Raw genomic sequence first — 24,450 nt, 5'->3', positions numbered from 1 at the left:
TGAGTAGGAGGCCAATCACAGCTCGGGGGACACTTGGGGACATTTTTATTATTATTATGAAAACTAATTAAAAATACTATAAATGCTTTAAATGAACTATGAAATAAAAAATGAACGGTGGACGGAAAAAAAGTTGTTTTCATGACAATCTTGATGCAAAAATGTTCCATTAATATTATTTTAAAATAACAATATTTCCAGCAAATATTTGAAAAATGTTTGTTAATGAGCACTGAAATGTTTTTTACAGAGTTAACGTAGAAAAGAGTTCAGTGAGCTTTGAGGCTGAAATCATCCCACACACTGTTTCTTTTTTTGGTCTTTGGTGACGTCAGAAGCTCTCAGACGAGAGCCAATGAAGCGGTTTGAGGGGAAACGTCACGAGGACGCCGCCGCACTCACGTGTCTGCCATGAATATGAATCTGAAGCCTGCCAGCTTCCATTAGCGCGCTCTTCAAACTGCTACTACAATTTAGCCTAGCATTGCTTTGGAAGGAAGTGATGTCCCTAGAGTCTGACAGATGGCGAGCTGCAGTCTGGAGACATGATGCTGGTGATGGTGGTCATGGTGATAGACTTCCTGAGTGGACAGATCGATGGCGTCTCTCGTGTTTCAGAGGGAGTAAAGCTTCAGCTGCTCCTCTATGTCGGCCTCCGTCACCTCCTGGTTCGCCTTCAGCAGCTGGAAGATGGCCGCCAGCTGCTCCTGTTGCACCCTGGGATGTCAACACACACACACACACACACAACACACACACACACACACACACACACACACACACACACACGGTTAACAGTTTAGCCTCCAGGATCGTTTTTATTGTTGATCCTCGCTCAGGTGTTTTCAGATAGTGGGTTTGGATGTTCACTGAATGATTTCAATATGAATGAACCAGATTATTGCAAACAGCTAACAGTCTCACCATCTGCACCATCTGAGCCTTACATAGCTGCCTGCAGCTAGCAACCAGGTAGCACATCATTAGACAGTACTGCGCTGAAGTCTTCAGCCAACGAGCTTGACAATGAATGTTTGGTGTGAGCACCATCATCCTTCAGCTCTCTGAGGATCTCTTCTCCAGGCTTCTTGAAGGACGTTCAGAGCTCTTCTTTGGATGTTTCTGCCTCAGGATGTCCCTACCAATGTTCCCTCTAATGTTTCATGTGTCTGAACACACAAACTCCCTGAGCGGACACTTGGACCACAGTGAGCAACAGCAGACGTGAGCACACGGTCACGCCAGCATCGAATCCATGCATGGTTCATTAAAATAATCAAATTACAGCATTTACATTTATGTTACACTACTTTTAATTAACTGCTTTAGCCCACTTACAATGAAAATTTAAAAAAATCTTGTTCATGACCTGTGCAGCATGTTAACACTATTGGAAGTAAAAATAACTTGAACTCCAATTTTGAAAACACAACTTTCTTTCTTTTCTTTTTTTTCTTTTTATAAAGCTCTGACTTCTGAGTCTGTGGTCTGTTAGAGAGTCTGTAACTCTGCAAAATACAGTAAATAATGACCAATGTTGGGCAGGTAATGATATAGTTACTTCTTCAAAAAAGTAACTGAGTAATGCAAACAACAAGTTTTTTTGCAGCTGTTTACCTAAAAATGCAGCCAAGGCGTTTTTTAAACAAACATTTCAAACTATTTACAGAACAATCAGCTGTTCTGCATCAAATCTGATGCCACACAAATTATTTGTGCCGCTCCAAAAAATAATTTCTGTCCACTATGAGATGAAGGAGAACATCAGCCTGATACCTGCAGGCCTGACAGCAGCAGATGTGTCACTGCTGTAACACCTGTGACACTCAGCAGGCGCCTCATTGTTCTGACACACAACAAAACTATTGACTACACTTAGTTAGCAGAGCGATGCTACTGTGAACTGAGGAGCGATTGTCCTGATGTGAGCTTCTACTCAGGGTTTTTTCTTCATGTTCAGAGCAGAAATGTTTTTGTTAAGAAACTGGATGTTGTGTTTTTCTCCACAATTTTAATTATAAGCTAGATACATTTCTACTAATGAAATGAGTTTGCTAACAGCAACAGGGATGAGTCAGTGAGTCAGTTGGGTTTGTGAATCATGATTCACGAGTCAGTAAAGTGATTCTCGAGTACTGAACGATTCGTTCATGATTCGCGCATCACTACACGCCGCTTTGCTCGCTAAAACAGCGGTGTCGGCACATAAGGACGCTGTCATAGCCTGTCAACGTTGATTGGCTGCATATATACGAATGTGGGATAAGGCGGCATCGTTCTGATCCCGTACAGGAGCAGCCAGTCACTGTCTGACTAACACTGAAGAACAGAATTGTTAACGCATTTATTTTAATTTCAATTCAGGTAGATTTTTTTCTGTGTGCAGAGGCCGTGCAGCAGTGCAGAATTGTGCACGCGTGGAGCTTGGGGGGAACATTGGTCTCCGCACTGCTTCAGGAATGCTGAGCTCCAGCTCTGGGGAGGCCCATCCATGACTGATAGTGCTCCACTGTGTGTTGACATGCTTTCACTGCGCTGGCAGTGTGTATGGGATCATCGTCAGGCTGAAAAATGAGGCTGCCAATCAGAATCTTTCAGATGTTACTGCATGTGGATCAAAATTTGATTTTCTTCATTAATCAGCAGTTTTAACTCCAACACACATCCAGCTAAATGAAACCAGTCCAAAGACTCTGGCACTGCAAACGTCTCTGAAAGTGTTTCCACTGATGATTCCCAGCAGTGGCTGTAAGCTGACAGTATTTCGTCTGCCCCTCCTCTGTTAGGTCTTGAGGCTGAGATAAAACAGGAGCGTTTCAATCATCTGCATCTTGATATTTTGAAACCAGACTCGTCACTCATCACTTTTGATCCTAAATTCTCAGTGAGAGATCTCTGAGCTCATCAACCCGACAGGCTGGACGAGCTCAGAGATCAGCTGAGCAGCAGGCTCACCTCCTGACCTCTTACAGCCAGAGGACATCTTAATGCAGGTTTGCCATATTTGGAGGGACTTTCATTTTTTGTGTCGTCTGTGGTTACACTTTTAGTTTTTCATATGTTGCCTCTAAACAACCACCTGATGGTGCTGTTGTCTCTGTCAGCTCCACCTAAACTTTGAAGCAAAAACAGGAAACAGGAAAGAATAAACAAACATCAAGAATGGGCAAAAGTACTTTTAATAATCCAGAATTTACAAAACAAAGATCAGAAAGACTTTCGCCCTATGACAGCTGGGATAGGCTCCAGCGCCCCCCGCGACCCTGAAAAAGGATAAGCGGAAGCGAATGGATGGATGGATGGATGGATGAAGATCAGAAAGAATCAACAACATGTTTCACGCTTTTATTTCATGGTTAACTTTTAAAATCACAACTGAACACTGAAGCCAGCAGGAACGTTTTATTGCAGCTTGTCGTCTAATTTTCTTTCTTCATTTGAAACCAGCAGTGAGAACCAGGTTATACTGAGGTTAACTTCATTAACATTCACTCACATAATTAATTTGTTTGCTTCAGAAAAGCTGGACACGAAAAGCAGACGGAAAAGAAACTCCTGAAGGCACTTTGGTGTGAAGACGTTTGCTTTTCACAAGCAGCTCAAACCTCAAAACTCAACAACAAGAGAAGAAAGTAGGACTTCCTGCAGGGTCTTATCTCATCTCTTCAGAGCCCCTCATCCTCACAGATCAGCTGTAAGAACACAAAGAAAACACTAGTTTGAGATCACAACTACAGGAAAACTTGTAAAAATGACTCAAACCGTCTGAAAATCTAAACCCGGTGACGCTAACACGCACCAGAGTTAGCGCAGTTTAACGTGACGTTGTTCTGGAGTCACCTCAGCTCTGAGAGATGCTAACGCCAACACTGACTCTACTCGAATATTCAGGTTTATAGATGCTGAAGTTTTTTGGGCAGAGAAGTAAACGGTGCTGCACCGAAAACCTCCTCCAGGTTGCTTTGGTGCCTCGTAGTTTGCATAGAAGTCGCCGACTTGCAACGAGTCGTCAACGACTCACTGAGCTGTTGTGGCAGAGCTCGCCTTCAGAGTAAAAGCTGCATGAAATGTGTTGGCTACAGCGATAAGGCACAACTTTTACTTTGAAAGCAAATGTTCTGTTTCCTGTGGTTGGTGTTTGCAGTCTGATCCAGTGCGAACAGTGTTGCCAATTTAGCGACTCTGTCGCTATATTTAGCGAGTTTTCAGACGTGAAAGCGCGTATGGCTTTTACTCTCAACAAGCAGCGGGTGCTGTAACGCAGTCAGTTCTTTTACTCTTATGCTGTTTTGTGGATCACAAGGTTTAAAACTACTTATAAACACAAACACAAAGTAACTCCACCAGAGCGCCTATTTCGGGTCACTTGCCGGTCCAAGCCCGGGTAAAGGAGCAGGGTTGGAATTGTGACATTAAAAAAACAATAATTGCTAAAAGAAATTTAATTTGTAGTTCTAAATAAATTCTAACTGCATTTAGGACGTTTTTACTCCCTTTATGTCTCTTCCACGATGTTATTTCTCTCTCCAACAACATAGGTGCAATTAGATTAGCATGACCAATTATGCAAATTAGGCGATGACGTCATTTAGCGACTTTTAGGACAACCAATAGCGATTTTCCTTACTGGGGAGTTGGCAACACTGAGTGCGAACCACAGGAGACTGCAGAGGTCTGCTACCAGAACATAAAACACACACAGGTTTTAGGTGCAGCACTTTGGGGCTGATGTAACCTAGGCAACAGTCACCCTCCAGTCGGAGACAACACGCGTTTCCTTGACTGCAGGTTGCTGAGCGGTCACCGGGAAGCCTGAGCTAACAGTTCAGTGGAAAGTCCTTCACGAGTGACTCCAGCTGATCGAGGCGACCAGAGTCAGAGGTCAGTTAGGTTAACTAGTTCGACTCATGGACACGTTGCCTAACATGGTTAATGACGGCTCTCCTGACAGGTGAAGCAAAGGGCGGCACTCACCGTTAGCTGAGCCGTAGCAGGCAGCATGCAGGGTTAGCAGGCGAGCAGCACAGCTGGACAGAAGCTGACAGATGTGACGAGACCAGAGCGAAGACAGAAATAAACGAGCAGAGGCGAGCGCTCGATGAGCAGCCGGTCCACAGCGACGCTTCACCTGCACAGGTGAGACAGCAGCTGCTGCCTCAGGCTACAGCCACAAAGCAAAGTTCTCAGAAGTGTTTCTCCAGCTACAGAACACACCTCCACCCGGGAATTATTTATTCACCTGGATCAGAATACAGAAAATTCAACAGGAAAAAATGTTGATGACAGTCGTCCAGTTCCCACAGGTCAAAATAAAGATGGCGAGTCCACAGTGCTGCACATTCACCACGACTGAAGCAATGAAACGACCCGCGCTTCATCCCCATAAATCCCCACGGGGTCGCGACAGGAAGGACGTGGAACAAGTAAAGCTTGTATTGTGTTTCAACAGCACCTGAACATGCGTCACTAACACGTTTAGAAACGCTCTCTGCTTCAGCAGCCCCTCGTCACGGTCGGCGTGGAATAAAATACTCCATATGACAGGGGTGGGGAACTCCACAGTGTCCTGGTCCAGGCTGACGTTGACTGTGTGACAGCTGATTATACTAATATGAGGTATTATTATGGTTCTTTTCAATGTGTGGTGTGTTTGACCAGAGGAGGGCGCTGGTGAGCTCCACGCTGCGCGCAGTGGAAAAGTCCAAAAAAGAAACTGAGCTCAGACGCAGGCGGAGGACTCTCCATCAAACTGCTCGTTTTCTCCATAACAGCAACCGTTAATTATGGGCCACGGTTTCCTGTGCTTTGGATAAAGCGCTGAACTGTTTGGCTTAAATGATTCAACCTCTATTTTTATGGATGTGTTTAAGCGCCTCCAGGACCCCGTCTGAATCATTGTAACCCTGCTCTGACGCTGCACAGTTTCTGCAGGAGGCTGATATGAAGTCTGGCAGCCCGCTGCTAGAATCACAGCAGCAGTGATATCAAAGTCCACACCCAGAAATTAAACTGCTCCGGACGAGGCAGCAGCTGTGACGTCTGCTCTCAGGCCTTTTCTCAAAGTTTGCAGCTCCACTCGTCTGTGAGGCAGACGAACAGTAAAATCGAGTTACTGTGGCCTCTGCAACCAAGTGTTCCAGTAGTTTATGCAGGTCAGGAAATGTGTGTGTGAAAGCTGGAGACTGAATCAGAGATGACCGGATACTCGCAGGACAAAGAGACGGGCTGGCAGGAAACATGAACCAGGAATAAAAACCAAATCCAATGATTCTCAGTCACACCTCTGCCTCCATAAACAGGCAGTAGCCCTGAAGTAACGGAGATAATGAAAGCTGTGTGTCTGAGGTCAGCGGCTGGACTGAAGAGGAGCATCTCACCTGTCTGAGGTAAAGAAGGCAGCGCACAGCAGGACCGAATCACATGAAGGGGAGTCTGAGGACGCGTCCACGCTGTGACTGCAGCACCAAGCCTGATCTTCTTCACATGACTCAAAGAGTTCCCATCACACGTCTGTGAAAATGCTCCCAGAGCTCGTCCAACCCTGGAGCCTGGGAAACTCACGTCAGCCCCAGCGTGGTCACGTGACCCCGGCGCTCTTTTCTTTTAGATTAAAAGCTCGTGAAGCCTCACAACACTGAGCGCGCTCCTGCTGCAGCTGGAGGTGGAGCGTCTCCTTTATCCCCACAGAGAACATGTGACCCACATCAGCCGCCTTTTGTCCCTGCTGGGTCACACTCAGTTGGTACACTGCTGGGAGGTTAAAGGGGCGGGGCTGAGCTTCCTGTTAGCAGACGGTGAAGGACAATAATGATAAGAGGATAAGCAGCCGCTGTCTGGAGCGGCGGGCTGGTGTAAACACAGACCATGTGACCAACAGCAGAGGAATGAGCGTGAAACAGGGAGGAGCATCAGCCGCAGGGATAGACCAATCAATAATCAGTCATCAGCACCTCATGCAGAATATCTCACTGCAGAGACAGGAAACGATTAAAAGTTGGGACACGCCCACTCGTGGGCAGAAAACACAAAAACATGTTCTCAGTGTCAGCAGGGACCCAACCAGCAGCTGGACCCGAACGTCCACGGGAGACACAAACACAGACCCTCCCCACGGAGGAGACTCCACGGTCACAGTGAAAGAAGTACCACAATGGCGCTACACGCACGGCTTTAATATCCCTTTAGTAACATTCTGTTTTCTTTTAATGTTGCAGCTGAAGCGAATCACACGACGGCTTCTGTAAACGCTGATTCTCAGAGTTTATTTTTATCGTCATTTTGCAGATTGACTCAAATAATCAAATCATTGCAGTTATTACAGATGCTCTTTAATTATGTTCCTCCAGCACATTTAATTGCTTTGATCAACATGTTTGTTCTCCTGAAGAAACTTCAGATGAGAGACGTCAAACCTGCAGCTGCTGTCGGCTCTGCAGGACAGACGTTAATCAGTTTATAGCTTCTTATTGGACGCTTTGATCTAACTGGCTGCATTTGCTCTGTTTCTCACTGTGAATGTCGGCGTCAGTCTATCTGTGCTGCAGCGTTAGGGGTGATTAAGGACGGGCAGGGCTGAGGGTTCAGGGAGGGGATATTCTCCTTACCAGCTCCTTCCTAGCACACTGAGTCTGCTGAGGCTGATTACAGAGAGGTAAAATCAGACGTGAGCTCTATCCTGGAAAGATAAAGGTGGAGGCTGTCAGACACGTCACTCATACAATCCAGAAAAACGTGCAAATTCTCCAGAAAAAAAAGGTTGGTGCATGCTGGGATATTCCAGGAGGGGCGGATATAAAAAGAAGCTTAAATGAAAAGTTTGATGATCACGATTCTGTGTGTAACTGAACACGGCTATCAGACACATGCACGCGGCGTCATAACCAAATTATAAGTGAGAGCAGCACATCACAGGTGTCACATGATGGTGATCCTCCCAGTATGCACAACATGTATTCTGATGAATAAGGATGCAACAGTCCCAGTACAGGACGCATCAGGCTGCTGCAGCAGGACTGGGACCAATCAGGGATGAACTTTGACCCAAACCTGTGCAAAACAAACTGCAGCGCTGGCTGTATCTGTCTTTGAAACACGCCCATCTCTCTGCATGCAGCAGCTGCATGCAGACACCTCATGCACTAACGTAGATCCATCACATGATGCATGACAGCTGATTACAAGAGGACAGAAAAATGACTGTTTGTGGTCAGTTAGCATCTTTTGTGCAAGCCTCTGTGTCCCACAGTGAGGAGCGACCTTCAGTCTGGAGGGACTCGCCCTTTCTCGAGTTTCTCCTGACTCAGAAGGTTTTGGCCTCCAGGTGTTTGACGAGGCTGGGGTCAGACTGAACACAAAGGTAAGGTCACTGCGCAGCTGGAAGCAAACATTCAGAGTTTAACAGATGCTCGGCGAGGATTCTGCACAAGCTTCTCTCAGCAAACTGAGAACAGAGAGGCCTCCCCTGCTCCAGGAACACAGTGCAGCAGCAGCACCAAGCCACACAAAGCTCCAGTGTCCAATCAGAGCGCTGCAGACGTGCACGCCCCACACCGACAAGAGCAGAAAATAAAAACGGTGAAATCTGCCAGACTTTCGTCCGCAGGCTGCTTCTCTACTTAACTGTGATTCAACAAAGAAGCAACGGGAACTCCGTCCAGCTGCAGGCTCACAGACGGGCACAGACAGCATGTAGCAGCAGATTACATAACACTGCGTTCAGACAGCGTCAGCCTCAGGACGCGTAGAACAGACACGAACGGAGGAGACAGAAGCTGCTCTGGATGTACGAACCAGAGCGCTCTCTCGCTCCAGCGAGGACGGACCGAGTCCTCGGCAAAAGTCTCGATTTGAATAATCAGCTGCCTCAGTTAAAATTCTGCTGGGATGGAAACACAGGAGTGTGTAAAGAGCCTCAAGAGGCAGAGCTGCTCCCAGCACAGGTACGACAAAGGTGTACCTGAGGTGGTGCAAAGGGAGGCCATGGTTCTGGTTCCACACCGAGCCCAGTCTACACGAAGCAGCCGTTTACTGTCGGTGGGTTCAAGTCTCCACCTTTCCTGCTTCTCCCATTCATGGCGTCACGCCCTTCCCTGTTCCCGCCCACTTTTAACCAATCAGCATTCAACTGACACACAGCATTGTCCACACTGAGCCACGTGCTGGTAGAGACAGCTCTCTAACCACATCCATACAATAGCTGGTTAATTAAAACCTGATGAGTTCAAATGAAACCACAGCTGTTTTTTGTTTCCTGAGCTCTTCCATCAAATCTTCCACGCCGAGTGTCAGAAAGGTTTAAGGAGCCAATCAGCTTTGGCTGCTCCGTGCAGCCGACCCGTCCATGCAGGATAGAACAGCGTGATCACGGCACACAGCACCAAGGTCAGTGTTAGCATGCAGTGAAACTGTCAGCCAGGAAACCAACCTCTGCTCCTCCTCCATGTCCTCCTGGGTCATCAGCACTGCCATCTTACTCTGTTTCATTCCCGGGGTGAAGCTCAGCACATCAGCAGCTGCAGCCACATCTGGAACAGCAGAGGGAGCGCAGACATGTTAGCATCTGGCTGATGTCAGCTCTAACTCATCAGCTCATACTGACAATACAAGATTTTTCTTTTTTTTATTCTTTATATTCATTTGCTGAGTGACTAACAACTAAAGTGCATCTCTGTTTTCTTTCATGAAGTAACGAGAGCGGCAGGACTCACAGTTTTGGTGAAAAGTTCTTACTGTAGATTTAAAAGAGCTTAGAAGCAAAGTCCAAGCGGTCACATCACGGCAGTCTGTGGTTGATCATTTCTGCCACTGTATTTGTGCAGCAATAACCTCCGAGCACACAAACGCACCTGTCGCTCCAGCTGCTGCGTGACAGCTTGGAGGTCATATGGCGAGCAGTCAGCCTGCACGCCAAGAGCTTTGCTGCCTGTTCAAGATTAAGTATCATCCTCCTGCAGCAGATGGCTGCTTCACCTCTACGCACGCCGGCTGATACAGTAACCACGCTCTGGCTCAGCCAGCGTCGACAGCCGGCCGCACGGAGCACGGTTGTGCATCATGCATGAACCTGGATACTGATCCAGACTTGCAGGTCACAGTGATCACAGGGAGTAGCCGGATTTCCTCCTTGCTGATTCATTAACAGCAAATCAGCTGTTCTAAAATATATTCCTCTGGGTCACACGTTGTATTTCAGTAGCCCAGCATCTGTGTACACTCCTAATGTTTCCTGGAAGTGACTTATCTGTGACGTGCAGCTGCTGGCCTCAGTTTTCTGCTCAAAGATTGTCTTCAGTGTAAACGAAGCTGACACGTAAACCCAGAGCACGTATGTGGGAGCTTCAGTGTTCACAGCGGGTTCAAACTTTCAGCACGTTTAGTCTGTTTTAGCAGCAGATATACTGAACCAATGTCATTGTCACATACATGTTACACCACATGTCACTGTTCAAAGCAAATGTTTTTGAGGTGTTGGCATTGAGACGTTCAGGAGCCTTGAGCCAACGGTTGTCGTGATTTGGCGCTAAATAAATAAAGCGAAATTGAGGAACCATCATTCTTCACTAAAGAAATCAGTACACAGGCTGTACTGAATTATTTAACAGGTTTTTTAACAAGTTTGGCTTTTCAAATTTATGTTGAACAGAAGAGGCCCCAGGATAGAGCCTCGGGGTGCTCCTAATATTTAATTACTGGAAACTTAGACACTAGGCAGTCCTTGGCCAAGAAATAAAACCAGTTCTGGACTCATGTGGTCCACCGAGGTCAACTAAGACCAAAACCTCTCTGAACAGAGACAGAAGAGTAGAAATGCACAGTCCAGCTAGCAGACTTACCATCATCCAGGATGGTCTCTGGTTCTGGTTCCTGCTTGTGTGATGGTTCTGTCAGACCTTCATTGGGTCTGGGAATCTGCTCAAGCGGTTCTTCGGGTTCAGTAGCGGACTTCTGGGCTGCCACTTCAGACACGAGCACAGGTTCTGGATCAGTAACAGGTTCTGGGACAGTTTTGGGTTCAGATATGAGTTCAGGGGACCTGTCTGGTTCTGATAAGGGCTCTGCTACAGGTTTGGACTCTGGGGTAGGTTCTGCAGCTTGTTCTGGGCCTGATACCAAGCCTGGTATGGGTTCAGACACTGCTGCTGCTTCTTGTGCTTCATCTGGTTCGAGAACAGGTTCTGGGCCTGACACAGCTTCAGAGACAAGTTCTGATACTGTGACTGATTCTGGAACAGACTTTGGCTCTTTTGTTGGTTCAGGGACTGCTTCTGGTGCTGGTGGTTGCTCTGCTCTTGTCTCTGGCACTTTTATTGGTTCTGCCACAGGTTCTGGTGCTCTGACTGCTTCTGTGACCTCTGGATCTTCTGCTGCTTCCGGCTCAGCTTCTGATATCTGCGCTGGTTCTGGGACATGTTGTGGTTCTGGGACAGCCTGAAAAGAGAAAGATTATGAAAACAGTTCACAGCAGTGGACGTCACAGTGGAACGAGCAGCTCGCCGACTGTCAAAACTGAGATAAACCCGATAAACCTGCTGAAGTCTGGAATGTGCTTTGGGAAAGTTTATGAATGACGTCATCCTGTAATTCAAAGTAATTTTTGCTTTTGAGAAAATGAAACAGATTTCACGAAGGCTGGTTTTTGATAACTTTAAAGACCTTTATTACAAAATGTTTTTTAGGATTACAGACCGTTATTACACAGTAAGAGCACAGTTAACCCGTCAATGTGCAAATATTGTCTTGCTTGTTCAAATCTCACTGGCGCTGGATTTTGCTGACTCGGGGAACCGAACCCAGATGCTTTGAATCTGGGCCGCAGAGGAAAACCAAACAACCGCCATGAAACAAGAATTTCATGAAGCAGAGAAATGTAATATCAGCCAGACTTGAAGGAAGACTTATACTTCAGCAATGAAAAATACCTGGACACATGTGGACTCCCTGTAATGACCTCTGCACAGACCAACTCATCTGGAGGTCATTACTGTCACTCGCAGCACCTCCACAGCAACACTGGGACAAATAAAACCCTCCTCAGCTAACCTGTCCGTTCCTTGACACCCAGCAGCTCATCCATACAGCTATGTACAGTGTATGTACTATATATACCCAGGTATATATTTAGCGGCTGACCTCCCTATTTGGCTCTACTGTTGCACCTGTCTGTGCTGAGGTTGCACACATCGACATCCAAGCAGCAGATCTGGTTTCTGCCTCAGCCTCTCTGCCATACCACCATCCAAGCTTTCCTCCTGTCCTCGTCTTTAGGAGGCGCTTGTGGCCTTAACCCCTGGAGGGTCTTGGGTCGATTTGTGGCTCTAAGCCCAATAGTGTATGCATTTTTCTAGGACCCTCCAGGGGTTAAAGAAACCAAACACTTGGAAGGCTTTATGGAGACGATGGAACTTTGAACTCTATTAAACTGAGATCTGTGACTGCGTACAGTGAGCTCATTGCCGAGTTCTAGAAAGCAGTCCAAGATGATCTGAGCTTTGAGACCTGGAGCTGGCCTGAGGTCATACAGGGATGGGCACGGCCAGCAGCAACACTCGGGCAGTGTAAACCATACTAAGCTGGTACTGAAACCTCCCCACACCATCACACGAGCAGCGGCCGGAGCACAGGCAGGATGGATCCATGCTGTCATGTTGATTCCAAACTGACCGTCTGAACGTGACTCATCAGACCAGCAAACATCTTCCTCTGTTGGTGTGTGAACTGAACCCTCAGTTTCCTGCTCACACTGACAGAAGATTGAACTCCGGACCCAACCTGGCCAAAGGAGATCCTGAGAGAGAACAAAGGACGCGACCCTAAGCGACGGCCTCGAGGTAAAAGAGCCGGCATCAGGAACAGGCTACGGGCTCGCGCACACCGCGCACCCATGCCCAGTATCCTGCTAGCCAATGTTCAATCCATCGAGAACAAGCTTGATGACCTCAGAGCCAGAATCAAGTTCCAGAGAGACATTCGGGACTGCAACCTCCTCTGCTTCACCGAGACTTGGCTGAACCCAGCGATACCAGACCACGCCGTGCAGCCGACGGGGTTCTTTCCGGTTTATTGCATGGACAGGACAATGGAGTCGGGGAAGAAAAGAGGTGGTGGAGTGTGTTTGATGGTGAACAACAGATGGTGCGACAGCACAAACATCTCCCCACTCACACGCTCTTGCTCGCCCAATCTGGAGCTTTTGATCGTTAAGTGTCGCCCTTTCTATCTCCCTCGGGAATTCACTGCGGTCATTGCCTGCACTGTTTACATTCCGCCTCACGCGGACTCGGACACTGCCTTATGTGAGCTACATGAGGCTCTCACACATCAACAAACACTTCACCGAGATGCCGCACTCATTCAGTCAGTCAGACAGTGATGTGTCACAGTCTGAGTGTTGTAATGAGGCGGACCATAACAGCCCCTGAACTAGAAGGTTTGGATCATATGAACAAAAATGTGACACGTCTTCTAGGAAATGGCCATTTTTATGAGTATTAACCGATCTTGAGCCCAGAGAAATGGAGGCAGAAATCTTTTTTTGATTTTAGGCCCGCTCTGCTCCATCGGTCTCGCCCTGACCCGGAGAGACCCCACAGTCTGCTGCTGGTCTCACCACAGAGACAGCTGGTGCACGCTTGTCTTAACCTCACAGCAGCCCTCCATCACAGCCTCACACTGGCATGGCATCTGTTTAGCCGGAAACACGGGTCTCTTCCTCTGAATTCCTGAGCTCTGAATCACTGAAATACCCACGGTGCTAAATGCAGCTCATTAAATCGCTCTGTGAGTCAGCAGAACGATGAGGACGGGCCCTGTTTGGACTCCGGGCCTAAACCAGAAAACAGTTTGTTAAAGGAGTGATGAGGTCATTGTGTGCAGCGGCGTCCTTTCATGCAACAAACATCAACTTCCTAATTTGGAGAACGTATCTACCAGGCAGCACAAAAGTTAATGTGTGACCAATTTACCATCGGCACATAAACCATCAAACTTACACGACTTAAACTCTATCGACAGATTATTTTTGATATGAATATGCAGTGAAGGGATGAGACGTTTGCTACGGGAGGTTTTCTGCTTTCTGTTCGTAGCCCGACTTCAAACGAGCGATTGCATTCATTCAGTCAGAACAGATTATGACACCAAATTAGGATTGTGAGCTCTTTAATTGGGACCATGTTCTAAACTCATTAACAGTCATTATAAGATATGATTGCAAGAACTTAGAACGTACAAAGGCTGAAGCTGGGATTCTGGAAAACAAGCTCTTCCACTGTGGATTAGGCTCAGTCACCGCCGCCTTCACCACCTCTGAGAGCACGTCCTGCTAAGCATATCTGTAACATTACACTGAGTGCTGTGCTCCTAAAAGCCATTTCAGCTCCATAACAGGCGCAGAGGAAGCATCAGCTCAGCTGGCATGTGGGGAATTCACTGAGCTACCTGAGCAAACCGGACAGATCACTCAGACGTCGGACACACGATGCAAACGTTTCAACCTCCAAGCTTTGCTTTGCTTCTTTTCTTAAACAGTTTCTTACACCTGCAAATTACAAAACAAGCCTTCAGGTTTTCTTTGAACCGCATACAGCAGCTCTGACAGCAGACGAGGAGCTCGGTGAGACAGGGAGGAGGTCGGGGTGGGTGGATGGGTCAGCTGATTACTTCAAGCTGTCACGTAATGTTACAGTGGAGCCACAGCAGGTAAATGTTAATGAGGGCTTATTGGTGTTGTTTGAAGGCAGCTGGACGCTGTGAACACAGCTCTGCTCTTCTGTTATATGAGATTATAAAGTTTACAATGAAAAAGAAAAACGTAATTAATCAGAATAAAGTCAATCCACCAGCTGGGCCACGTGGATGTTACAGACTGCAGGTGATTTGGTCTCATCTGATATAAGAATTCTTGCTCCACTGATTTTGGAGACGGTTGCTTGGCTACAGTTGTCATTTGCAGGTCTTCCCATAAATTTCATCCCAGTATGATTCAGCTGAGGGCAGCGTGCCGAGGCGAGCGCTCCAGCCTCTGTGTGAACAGACTCTTTGTTATCCTCCTGCTCGCTGCCCTATCTCCACTTCAGCTGCTGACTCCACCTCCATTTACGACGGAGACGCTTCCACCGTGTCCTCTCACACAGATCATCTTACTTCATCTCATACAGACCAACATCTGTGAGACAAACATTTAGATTCAGAGTGTGAGGCCAATCGCTGAGACCGGCCCTTTCACATCCTCTGTTTCAGGCTCTGGTGGTGCTATAAAGAGCAAACTCCTCCCCAGCGCCAGCAGCTACAACCAATAAACACCAGGAAGTTCTCTCAGAGGCCGGGCGGGGACAGGGTGTGGTTGCGGCGGTGGTGGTGAGGGTGACGGTGCCAAGCTCAGTGTAATCACCACATTGTTTTGTCCCGGATTTGATGCCCAGCCAGCAGCTCTGTGGAGCAGAGGAGTACTGAGCCAGAGCCGAGCAGGCCTCAGAGGGAGGAGGAGAGGCAGGAACGGCGCCAGGCCGGGGGAAATACCAGCAGAGGTATGTCAGGCTGGAGAGAACGGCTCACAGCTTCCACGACTCGCTGCTGCTCAGTTTGATAAAACCCAAAGAAGACGAGAGTCCCACGTGTTTGATTTCATGTATAGTTGTTCCTGAAACACCAAACGTTGTCACTGTTTCCTCCCAGAGTTCAAGCACATCCTGTTGAAACCTCGGCTCTTTTTATCTTAGTGACCTTGTAGTACCATATCACCCTATTAGAGCACTTCGCTCTCGCTCTGCAGGCCTACTTGTTGTTCCTAGAGTATTTAAAAGTAGAATGGGAGGCAGAGCCTTCAGTTTTCAGGCCCCTCTTCTGTGGAACCAGCTTCCAGTTTGGATTCAGGAGACAGACACTATCTCTACTTTCAGGATTAGGCTTCAAACTTTCCTTTTTGCTAAAGCATATAGTTAGGGCTGGACCAGGTGACCCTGAATCCTCCCTTAGTTATGCTGCAATAGACGTAGGCTGCCGGGGGATTCCCATGATGCACTGGGTGTTTCTTCTTCACTCACTATGTGTTAACAGACCTCTCTGCACTGAATCATATCTGTTATTAATCTCTGTCTCTCTTCCACAGCATGTCTTTATCCTGTCTTCCTTCTCTCACCCCAACCAATCACAGCAGATGGCCCCGCCCCTCCCTGAGCCTGGTTCTGCTGGAGGTTTCTTCCTGTTAAAAGGAAGTTTTTCCTTCCCACTGTCGCCAAAGTGCTGCTCATAGGGGGTCATATGATTGTTGGGTTTTTCTCTGTATGTAGGGTCTACTTTACAGTATAAAGCACTTTGAGGCGACTGTTGTTGTGAAATAAAATTGAGTTTTCACTATCAGCAGGTCAGTTTTTCTAGCAGCGAGTGGCATATCTGGCCGAGAGCTGTTTTCATGCGTCTCAGCCTGATTTCTCCTTCTTGTTCAGCCGGCGTGACTCTGTGACATGTTTCTGCTTAGCATGTTGGACTAATCCTTCTGTTAACGTTACTCCACCTCCATCCAGACTGCAGCCTAGATAAGGCAAACACAGAGAGAGCAGCGCGTTGTGCCCAGATTAATGCAATAAAGAGTTTTTTATTGAGCTGATGTGCTCGGGCTGGAAAAAGTGCTGCTTCTCGTTTAACACGTGGACACAGAGGAAACATCTTTAGCTCAAAGTCAACAGTGAAAGTTGTTTCTTCAGAGCTGGTTAACATTTCCTCTCCTTCCTCATTCTTTGAAAGTGTGTCGCTCGTGGCGAAGCAGCTCTCCATTTATGGAGATGTGAGTGAGCTCACGTTGTGCAGCTTTCACCGGAGGAACGAGACGAAGCTCTGCTGTTTAGTCTCTGCATGAACATCAGAATCAGCACAAGCATCAGCTGACAGTGAAATAAAAACACGTGTTTTTAAAACTTGAATATTCTTCATGGATTTTCTTGGAATAAATCTAAACGTCTTAATTCTTTCCTCTGCGGCAGTAAAATGTTAAATTAATATTTAAATGATTCTAATTAGAATAATTATTTCCCAAACATAATGTTCCTTATGTTTTGGTCCCCAGCTCTAACACCGCAAAATGATCATTTGACTAAGTCAAATAATCCAAACTAAACAGTGTTTTATTCCAACGGTCAGAGCAGGAAACTCTTCCACAGCACATCTACGGAGCAGGAAGGCTGAGGGTTTGATTCCCAAACTTTCTTCCTTCTGTCTGAATGTAAGTTTGAGGTAAAATAGAAAGTGCAGCCAGTGTCCCTTTGGCTGTGCTGCTGTCACTCCCACACAGAAAACAACACTCGCTGTGTTCCAGCTCTCAGACAGACGTCCTTTATGAACGCTGTGAGATGGCCCACGATGCATTGCGGCAGTCGTACAGTAAGCCTGACAGCTGCAGCTCGGTGTGCTTGGGTAACGTTATCAGAGGAGGCTCAGCAACTCAGAGTCGCTGGATTTAAAAAGTGGGATCAGCAGGTTGAGCTCACAGCTGTCAAACATGCCCACGCCACAGCGCCACACCCACAGGTGGTGTCAGTGTGGAGTTAGTGTCTGGCACCAAATATAGACGGTTAGTCGGAGACCTGTTACACATTCTGCAGGCTGTTTAAAGACGGCGGGCAGATGGTTTGCATGTTTAACAGCTCTCACATCAGCAGGTATTCAAACGAGTCCAACACCACAGCTTGTGTGTGCATTTCACTCCACCCTCCCAAAAACAGTTCAACATTTCCATAAAGACGAGTCAGAGTGTGCACAAGCAAATCCACCAATCACAGGGAAAAGGTGGTGACCATGTTTGGGCATCGGGCCTCCAGTCGTCAGTCCAGAGTGCACCCGCCGTTTACTGGTGGACGGTTATTAATCACTCACAGAGCAACACACACAGGTAGCTCGAGGAGAGCAGGTGGTAACTCGGGGCAACCAAACATCCAAATGAAGCTCTACAAGCTGCAGTTCCTCTCACGTCCACTAGAGGCTCCCATGTTAAACCTTTATTGCAGAAATACACATGTTCACAGCCCGATGCACAAACTGTCGGCCTCTGTGGATCGTTTCCTCCTTCACAACACCTGTTTATAGCTCACCTGTTTAAACTGTATTTAGATTCAAGACTCTTTATTCGTCACACGCATAGTTATACAAGTATAACCTGCAGTGAAATGTAACCTGACACGCTGCTCGACTTGTGCAAAAGGAGGGAGAGAGAGAGCTTAATGTTGGCATTAAGGCTCCTGCATCTGCTAGCTTCACCTGAGCTGGACCTCTGGACCTGTTTGTGCGGTTGGGAGCATTGTTAATGACATCATGTGACCAATAATATGTCTGCTGTGAGGTCCCTGTACCAACAAACTGTCCAATAAGGCTGAGCTAGATTTTGATTGGCTGTTACTGAGAAGTAGTCAAGTCAAGTTGGCTTTATAGTCACTTCAACCATATACAGTCAGTACACAGTGAAGCGAAACAACGTTCCTCCAGGACCAAGGTGCTACATGCAACATAAATTTACAACATAAATTAACAGAAAACACTAAACTAGCTAACTAAGAGGCCTAGTTAGCTGCTAGCAGAGACAAGACAGACTGACCTAACATAAATTACAGCATAAATTAACAAGAAAAAACAAACAAACAAACTATCTAACTATCTAAGGAAGCTTTTTTTTTTGTTATCAGACAGCAGAAACAAAGTGCCCGTGCAAATGTGCAAACAAGAGCAGCGAAGTGACAGAATGATAGAAAAACACAACGTAACATAATAATAAGGTTTTGTGATGCTAAAGTAATGCTAAAGGTTGCTATTGTTAGCCTTCTTTTATTTTTGGTTTAAAAAACCAAGATGGCAACAGTCAGTATCTCGACGTCCGTTTTCCATATACAGTCTGTGATAACTGCAGTTTCACTGATATGTAACTAATATGTTAGTTAGTGATTAGTCGATATAAATAAAGATGTAAAACAAAAACAAACAGCCACTAAAATAAACCGATTCAAGCAGGAAGTTCATGTGGACGTAAAGGAGCACCTGCCATCACCTCCAATAATCAGACTGAATAAACAGCAGCTTCCTGTCATCTCTGTCTGATCTGCCAGTTATGCTTTCAGCCAATCACCGTTAACCTAAACACACGAACACAGATCGACTGCGTTTGGTCCGAAACTGTTACAGAGGAAACATCATTTTACCTTAATGAGAAAGTTTATCTGAACTTTATCCAGTGAAAAGGAGCCAATATGAGAGAGAGGGAGGGAGAGAGGGAGGGAGAGAGGGAGAGAGACGGGGGGGAGGGAGAGGCAGAGAGAGAGAGAGAGAGAGAGAGAGACAGGGAGGGGGAGATAGGGAGAGTATGTCTCCTGTGGACAAACAATAACCTGGTGTTTGCTGTTATTCTCTTTTTAATCATCTGTTTATATAAAGTGACAGTAAATGATTAAAGTATCTGGTACCGCCTTCTTCAGACGCAGGTGATGAAACTGAAGGACTGAGGCATTAAAGGCTCCTGTCTGACAGGCTGCAGTTACAAACTGCGTCTCGTTTGTACTTCTTACATCTTTTATTGCTTATTGATCAGTTTTGGAACTAAAGTTCATTTCCCGGGTTCGTAGATCTGCGTTTTATCAATTAAAAGTAGCCGCTTCTTTAAAAAAACAAAACAAACAAACAAACAAACAAACAAACAAACAAACACCAGTCTGATCAATAACAGCATCGATGGAGCTCACCTGGATCGTCTCGGCCGCCCCAATGTCCTCCACGCTCGGAGCTGGAGGCTCTGGTCGCAGGGAGGCTTCGGGCTCTTCTTCCAGAGCTCCTTGTGGAAGAAGGTCGTCTCCGTACCCGAGTTTGGACCTCTTGCTCCCGGCAGACGAGGAGGAGACATCGGGCTTCCTGCTGAGGAGCGACGTAGCGAAATAAATGGCAACGACGGTGAAGAGGATGGCGGGGACGATGACGGCGGGGTCCAAGTCCATGATGAAGAGCCGAAAAGTCACGGAGTGTGTGTTTGTTCAAGAGGAGGCTGAGGACCGTGTGTGTTAATCAGGCTGCGATCACACACTGAGCCTCATCCCGCCTCCTCACACAATCTGACCTCAACAGCTGTGACACACACACACACACACACACACACACACACACACACACACACACACACACACACACACACACACACACACACACAGGGGCAGCAGCCGGATCTGCTTCAAAATAAAATACTCCAAGTGGGTTTTCGAAATTAAAGACCGAAAACTCAAATGCGGGTTCAGAGTGTTTAATACAAACCAGTCGTTTGTACTTTTCAAAATAAGAGACCTGACATGTAGGGCACAATAACTCGCCGGCTTCTTGTTCAAATGAACAGGACTTATACAACTTTAAACTATCTGACACACAGGCTACCACAGCATTGAAGAATGGTTTCAAAAATTATAAACCCTACAAACAGCATGTAAACCCAGTTAGATATTTCAAAATAAAAGTCGTTAACAAAGGGGTAAAAGAGGCATCGAGGGCTAATTTTCAAGCAGATAAGCTGCTTACCAAAGCAAAGCCCCAAGCCTAGTGTCTGCGTGGGCATTTAGTTTTCTTTTCTTTAAAGTGAATTCAAAGGCACCGGAAGCTCTGCTCGGACTGCAGCCCGACCATCAGGCTGAACAACAGCTTTAAGCGGTCACGTGCTGAGCATTTCCTGTGCAATACCTGCAGTCAGAGTGCGAGTCTGAAATACCTGTTAGGATCTGTTCCGCTGCCATTATCAGAATTATTATCTATTCTTTTTATTTATGACTGAATATTTTCTTTTCTGTTGCTCTTTCATTCTAATGGTCGCACATCAAGTTCGGCGGTGCTTACGATGAGAATAAAGATCAACTTGTGTTCTAACTAAATAAATCTTTAAATGTTTTTTGTTTCCCACATTTAAAACACAACAGACAAGAAGCCTGCCAACCAGCAGACGTTTCAAAGGTTATAAATGGTGTGCGTACACTTGATTGGGCACACCTAGTTATCTGCTTGTTAAATAATGAACCAATAAGCCAATCACATGGCAGCAGCTGCTCACACGCAGGTATGGTGAAGACGAGCCGCTGAAGTTCAACCTGAGCATCAGGGTGATGTGACGGTGGCGGGGTTGTTGGTCCCTCTGAGGGCGGAGTCTCATGGATGTACTAACGAGGTGTACCTAATAATGTGGCAGTTCAGATTTTAACATACACATCTCCTACCTGCAGAGCACATTTTAAAAATCTGATTATTAAATTCTCCTGAAACACTTCAGAAAACGAGCTTCAGGTTCAAGCCCAGAGAAACGATGCATTTTATTTTCTAAAACATATTTTTAATAATCCTGTTGGGCTGCATAAACAATTCAAGATTTAAAGGGTTTATTGTCATGTGTATGTAACGCGCGGCGACACTAAAGCGGTCGCGCCAGAATGTCACGCTAAAAAGAAAGATTCTTTAAAATACAAGGGGGAGCAAGCGAGTCAGATACCACGGGCACAGCGAGGAAGCAGGTCTGATCAGGAACAGTTTATTACTGGGCCAGGGAGCACAAATAAAAACACCCTTAAAATGTACGTAATAAAATGTTTGCTCTCTACTAAAAACAATTCTAAAACCCGTAAAACTACCATTTTCTACATTCACTAAACCCCCCCCCCTGCTATAATTATGCCACATGTTCATTATGGGTCCATCAGCAGGCCAGGAATTCCTTCTTTAGAGCAGAGTCCACGCCAGCCTCGTCTTCGGCAGACAAGAAAGAGCCTCCCATCTTCTTGTCCTTCCGCTGGCCCATCACTTCCCAGCCCGGCTTGCGTTCTGCACCCGAATCCATCATGCGACCACCGCCACAGCTCCCCTTGCGTCGGTGTCCTGTAACATAACAAATAGGGGCCAGAACCTCTGCCCTGCTGCCAATCACACGCGTCGTCTCTTACTGTTGCCGTTCCATGAGGTCAGGACTGGGTCGCCGCATCACACTGGCCATCTCGCATTAACCTTCCAGTCTGGGGCCTCTCTCTTCAGTGCCCAGCTAGCCTGTTTTTAAAAGGTCTTTACACAGCTGATAGGCCACCTCTGGACACACCCCTGCCTCAGCAGGTGGTCCCTATCAGCTAATTTGTCCCATGTGCAGCCAGTCCACAGTGGATAAAAACCATGTCACATAAAACACTAAAAACCATGCAAACAAAACGACACCCACAAACAAACACCAAAATCAGAACAAAAACAATATACAAGATAAATACAAATTTCCACTGTGTGACATGTACAGAAGAAATTTCTCTGTGCGATGAAATTCTTCCTTTGCTGTCCACACACACAAGTTTGGTAGGGTTGAAGGAACAAACTGAGGATAAAAATAAGACAAGTTATTAGGATAAAATAAGGATAAAAATAGTAAATGAAGACAAGTGAGGTATGCAGTTGTCAATGTAAAGGCATGTACAAAGGAGCTTAGAGTGCAAATTGCAGTTGAGGTAGGTTCAAGAGTCTGATGGCTGTGGGGAAGGAGGAGTAGCTTTCACACTCCTAAACCAGAGGCGGAGCCAGACATTTGAAACACCCGGGGCTTAGCCCTAAAGGGTAGTATGCATGTGGGATTTGGGGGGGGTTGAAATGACTGAAAGATTAATTGGCTCTGTTTTGAGTTTTGTTCAAAAAAGAATGACTTCATATAGGGAAAAATATATATCACATGTGCAGGACACCTTAAACTAGTTTTTTAATTAAGCAGCAAGAAAGAACAAAGTCGGGGCTGCATCAAGACACGAGGACTAAACCCCAATTCAACCAGACCCAGAACTGATCCGGAAATAAATCAGGACTACAACAGTTCAAAATCAGGACTACTGAGGACTTAACCAAGACAGAACCAGAATCAGAACTAGATGATAGCAGCACTAAAAATCATCATAGACCTGCACTACACTTATTTTTTAATTCTACCAAAGTACAATATTTAGATTGAGAAAAGTTTATATAATTATTTATCCTCGTTGTGCAAACAAGCTGCAGAACTTAATAAATATAGAGTTTGAAAAATAACAAACCTAAAAAGAAACACTAGGTACGAGATACATGAGGACCTATGATACGCTGATACTTCTGGTAAACAACCATTTGACTAACACGTGTGTCTCACCTGCTCTTGTTCATCTCTGTTCCTCTCTCTCCCTCTTTGTGCTGACAATCATCAAATATACAGTTATACAGATATTTACAAACTCTTCAGATAAAAACACTTTTTTAATTGTAACATCAAATCAGACTAAATGTTTATTTTTTAGATTAATATAAAAACACATTTGTTAACTTTAAGAGTAAAGAGAGAAACTATCTGTATCTCTTAATTGTAAATGGCACCAAATTGTATTCAAACTGAGCCACACTTATGGAGCTCCACAGTTCTGTTCCTGGTGTTTTGTTGACATCTCTTGATGTTCCCATGTCACAGAAACAGGCTCTGTGTTTTGCCTTATATGCATCCACAGCTGTGCCACCAGTTTACTCACATGGACTCTACGAACCAATCAGAAGCTTCTTCAGCTCAGAATGGAATCGTCTGGAGTTTCTTATTAATTAACAATAAACTTAGTGTACATGTACTCCTACATTTGATGAAAGTGATAAAAGTAGAAGCTCTGTCTCTCTTTATTCTGACATTTAACTAATTCAAAAGATATTTCAATATTTATCTAAAATAAAAGTTTACTCTAAATTGATGTTGTGCAGTAAAAATGTTTTCTCCATAAAGAGTAAATATCTGGTTACAAATGTGAATATCCTGCTGTGTACTGAAATCCCTCTTGTTTTGCATAGAAATATACTGAACAACATACAAAGCATAATATATAAAATAACATTTACCTGAGTTTTTTCTTTGAAAGAAGCCTCGAATGTCCATTCTTATGTTTCAGTGCATAACTGAAACCGATTTAGTCGGGGAGGGTAAGAACTGAAAATATGAAATAAACACACGTAAGCTAAGACTCTCTAAAAAAAAAAAAAAAAATAGCATTTGTTCGGCTTTTCATTTCGCCATTTGTTGATTCACTTGAAGAGCGAGTAACGTAATATTGGTCAAGTGATCAGTTTCATATCAATCTTTCGTGATTCACCGTCATATTTACATTATTTGTACGGTACGAATGATTTGCTTTGTTACCTGGTCGAACTTAAGCTCTCCTCTGTCTGCCTGGCTCCGTTTTTCCAACAGCGCACTCACAGGCAGCAGCTGCCCCGCCCCCTCGCTCAGTCGCTTAGTGTCTGAGCTCGGATCATACCAATATCATACCTCTTCTTCCTCATGTCCACTATCATCTCCTTTGTTTTATCAGTGTTGAGGGTGAGGTTGTCCTCACACCATGACAGACCGGCCACCTCTCTCCTATAAGCCGCCTCGTCCCCACCAGTGATGCGACCGATCACTGCAGTGTCATCTGCAAACTT

At 45.8% G+C, this 24,450-nt stretch overlaps 1 protein-coding gene and 1 long non-coding RNA gene across 4 annotated transcripts; both read right to left on the bottom strand.

Moving 5' to 3' along the window:
• LOC308412150 (uncharacterized protein) lies at positions 1-20,113 on the bottom strand. 3 transcript variants are annotated; one of them, XM_080906292.1, is made up of 5 exons: positions 19,716-20,108; positions 10,833-11,427; positions 9,425-9,524; positions 7,605-7,675; positions 3,302-3,692 (listed from the first exon to the last, which is right to left on the bottom strand). In XM_080906292.1, exons 1-4 carry the CDS (start codon positions 19,962-19,964, stop codon positions 7,642-7,644), a joined length of 978 nt encoding a protein of 325 aa, XP_080762418.1. In that variant the 5' UTR covers positions 19,965-20,108; the 3' UTR covers positions 3,302-3,692; positions 7,605-7,641. The 3 variants fall into 3 exon arrangements, with proteins under 3 accessions (XP_080762417.1, XP_080762418.1, XP_080762419.1); XM_080906291.1 differs by lacking the exons at positions 3,302-3,692; positions 7,605-7,675 and adding an exon at positions 1-717 and having other exon boundaries at positions 19,716-20,113; XM_080906293.1 differs by lacking the exon at positions 7,605-7,675 and having other exon boundaries at positions 19,716-20,104.
• A 1,404-nt stretch (positions 20,114-21,517) lies between these two features.
• LOC308411674 lies at positions 21,518-24,433 on the bottom strand. Its single transcript, XR_013974439.1, has 4 exons — positions 24,167-24,433; positions 23,869-23,956; positions 23,144-23,184; positions 21,518-22,348 (listed from the first exon to the last, which is right to left on the bottom strand). It is a non-coding gene; the product is annotated as an uncharacterized lncRNA (long non-coding RNA).
• Positions 24,434-24,450: the final 17 nt, after the last annotated feature.

The sequence above is a fragment of the Rhamphochromis sp. 'chilingali' genome (assembly GCF_963969265.1).
Source record: "Rhamphochromis sp. 'chilingali' genome assembly, chromosome: 15".
NCBI lineage: Eukaryota > Metazoa > Chordata > Actinopteri > Cichliformes > Cichlidae > Rhamphochromis > Rhamphochromis sp. 'chilingali'.
This window is presented reverse-complemented; position numbering and strand designations above follow the sequence as displayed.

Bases quoted from the DNA above. Each gene is read 5' to 3' on its own strand.
- LOC308412150 (XM_080906291.1), bottom strand. From the start codon at position 19,964: ATGGACTTGGACCCCGCCGTCATCGTCCCCGCCATCCTCTTCACCGTC. The intron at 11,428-19,715 runs GTGAGCTCCATC...TTCTCTTTTCAG, and splicing joins GGGCGGCCGAGACGATCCAG to GCTGTCCCAGAACCACAACA. The intron at 718-9,424 runs GTTGGTTTCCTG...TTGACATCCCAG, and splicing joins GACATGGAGGAGGAGCAGAG to GGTGCAACAGGAGCAGCTGG.